This window comes from Piliocolobus tephrosceles, chromosome 21, assembly GCF_002776525.5.
Source record: "Piliocolobus tephrosceles isolate RC106 chromosome 21, ASM277652v3, whole genome shotgun sequence".
Classification (NCBI taxonomy): Eukaryota; Metazoa; Chordata; class Mammalia; order Primates; family Cercopithecidae; genus Piliocolobus; species Piliocolobus tephrosceles.
Genome location: NC_045454.1, coordinates 17,199,620 through 17,202,414, shown reverse-complemented (window position 1 = coordinate 17,202,414; position 2,795 = coordinate 17,199,620). Strand labels below are relative to the sequence as shown.

The 2,795-nt window shown below is 62.6% G+C and overlaps 1 protein-coding gene across 1 annotated transcript in view; it reads right to left on the bottom strand.

The window, feature by feature from the left end:
* PRX (periaxin) overlaps window positions 1–2,795 on the bottom strand; it is a 14,569-nt gene continuing 11,774 nt past the window's right edge. Inside the window, exon 7 of the mRNA XM_026447711.1 lies at window positions 1–2,774. Within this exon, the coding sequence (XP_026303496.1) occupies window positions 201–2,774 (2,574 nt within the window). The 3' untranslated portion in view covers window positions 1–200. The remainder of the gene's footprint in view (window positions 2,775–2,795) is intronic.

Here is a 2,795-nt window from a genome sequence, read left to right as displayed (position 1 = left end):
GCTACTTCCGGATTATTTTATTCACATGGCTTGGTGGGGTACAGGCACTCCTGCCAGAGACACAGGAGCAGGCCTCCCCGCCGGCCATGGTCAGTCACCCACCTCCCAGCCCTCTTAGGGTTAGTGCTAGTTATCACACACACAACAGCGAGGGGGTAGAGAAAGGAAGGCAAGAAGGGATCCCCATCTGCCCAGGGGCTTCAGACGGCCGCAGCCTGAGCCCCCTCCATCCTGGCCGGGCCTGGAGCCCCTGTCTCTGAAAACCCCACGCTGGGCAGCCGCACGCGGAACCCACCTTCTTCCTGGTCCCCACTCCCACTCCGGGCCTTGGGGCTTAGGGACACCCTGGGGAAGCGGAACTTGGGTGACTTCTCTCTGACGGGGGACTTGGGGGCTGCATCGCCCTCCTGACCCCAAGAGGCTTTAGAAGGGGCCGCCAGGCCTACACGTGGCAAGCGGACCCGGACCCGGCCCCGGCGCCCCAAGGCCCCTTCCGCACTGCCCTCTTCCTCCTCCTCCTCCTCAGGGCTGGGGGAGCCTTCCCCAGTCACCATCTCACTTTGGCTGAAGCCCACTCGGGGCAGCCTGAGTTTGGGGCTCTTGGCCTTCTCACCCTCCTCGGCCCCCTCCTTGGCCCACGCCAGGCCAAACCGGGGCAGCCGTACCTTGAGCTTGTGTCCAGCCTCCCCCTCCCCGTCTGCCACCTGGTACTCGGCGTGGTTGCCCCCGGGTGGCGAGAGCTCCACGTCGGGCAGTGAGAGGCGGAAGGTACGCTCGTCCCCTGGGGGCTGCTCCTCAGCACCCTTGCCCCCTACCCCAGCTCCGGCCCCCAGCGTGGGCAACTTCAGCCTCAGCCCACCCTTGCCTGTGGCCACCTCGCCCGCCTGTGCCTCTCGGCTTAGCCCCACGTCCAGCTCAAGCTGGGGCACTGACACGGTGGGCATCTTGAAGACACCCTCACCCACCAACAGCTCCCCACCTGCAGCCTGGGCTCCAGGCAGAGACAGGGTCACCTGGGGCACCTGAACCCTGTAGCCTGCTGTGTCCTCTGCTGACGGGGCTGTACTCTCAGCTTGCTGCCCTGGGGTACCCACCTCCCCAAAGCCGGTCAGCTCCACCTGGGGCAGGGAGATGCCCAGCGGAGGCATCCTCAGCCCCGACTCATGGCCCTCTGTGACCACCTGCCTGGCTGTGGACACCTTCAGGCCTGACAGCTGCATTCCACTGACGGCCACAGCCCCCTCTGCCCTCCCTTCCTCCTGGGCACCCAGTGTGACCAGCTCCACCTCAGGGATCTTAAGCTGCACAGCGGTGGACTCAGCCTTTTCCCCCGGGCTGGCACGCTCACCTTGAACTTCTGCTTCCTTCCCTCGAGCCAGCCCAAAGGAGGGCATCTTCAGCTTGGGCATCTTCACCCTCCCATCCCAGCCCCAGCCCTTGCCCTCCAACTCAGCCATCCCCGGCACTAGTTCTGCTGCCTCAGTGTCCCGGCCTCTGACCCCAAACTTGGGCAGAGCAAACCTGGGCCCCTTGAACTTGAGGTCGGCCCCTGCCACCTCTACCTTGCCTGAGGGCAGGTGGGCATCCAGGCTGAGCTGTGGGATGGACAGATCGAGGGCAGGCAGCAGGCCTGCCTCCCCAGTCCCTTTGGCCTCAGCCTCAGCCCCCACCCGAGCCTTGGGGAGTGAGATGGCAAACTTGGATACCTTCAGCTTGGTGGCTCGCCCAGCCCCCTCAGCCTCTGCCTTAGCCACCTTGGGCCCCGAGAGTCCAAACTTAGGTAAGGAGAACTTGGAAGAGGGCTTGACTTTCATCTCCATCATCTCCAGCCGCCCTTCCTCAATTTCCACAGCGGGCAGCTGTGGAGTGACAATTTCAACAGAGGGCACTCGGAAGCCCACTTCCCTGACCCCTGCTGCCACCTCGGGGCCCTCCGCCCGCTCTACCTTGCCCATTTCAGTGGCTGGGACCTGCCCCTCCAGGCCAAGGGCTCCTGGTAGGTCTAGCTCCACTGAGGGCAGAGTGAGAGAGGCGACACCCACATGAGCCTCACCATCCACCTCTGGATGCAGACAGGGAAGTGTTACCAGCTTCCCTGAGACCTCAGCACCCGCCTCGCCTGGCTTTCCCCGTGATGGGGACTCTGCCCTCCCTAGCTTGGGCATGGTCATCTTGGGCATCTTAAAGCCAAATTCCATCCCTTCTGCCTGCTCTGCCTTGGCGGCCTTTAGCTGCACCTCTGGAGCCCTGGGCAGCTTCACCTCTGGTGCCTTCGGAAGATGCACGTCGGGAACCTTCGGTACTTGCATTTCCGGCAGCCGAATCTCTGACACTTTCGGCAGCTGCACCTCGGGGAGGTGCACATCGGGCACGGTCATCTCAGGCACCTTAGGGAGTTTTATCTCCGGGAGCTTCACATCAGGAACTTTCATTTCGGAGACTTTGGGCAGCTGCACCTCTGGGAGGTGTACATCGGGCACGGCCATTTCGGGCACCTTGGGGAGTTTCATCTCTGAGACTTTTGGCAGTTCCACCTCAGGGAGTCGAACCTCTGGCACAGCCATCTCGGGCATTTTAGGGAGTTTCATCTCTGGGGTTTTTGGCAGCTGCACCTCTGGGAGGTGCACATCGGGCACGGCCATCTCAGGCACCTTCGGGAGTTTCACTTCAGGGAGTTTCATTTCAGGAAGTTTCATCTCAGGCACCTTTGGAAGCTTCATCTCAGGGACTTTCATCTCTGGAACTTTCGGCAGCTGCACCTCCGGAAGCCGCACCTCTGGCACAGCCATCTCTGG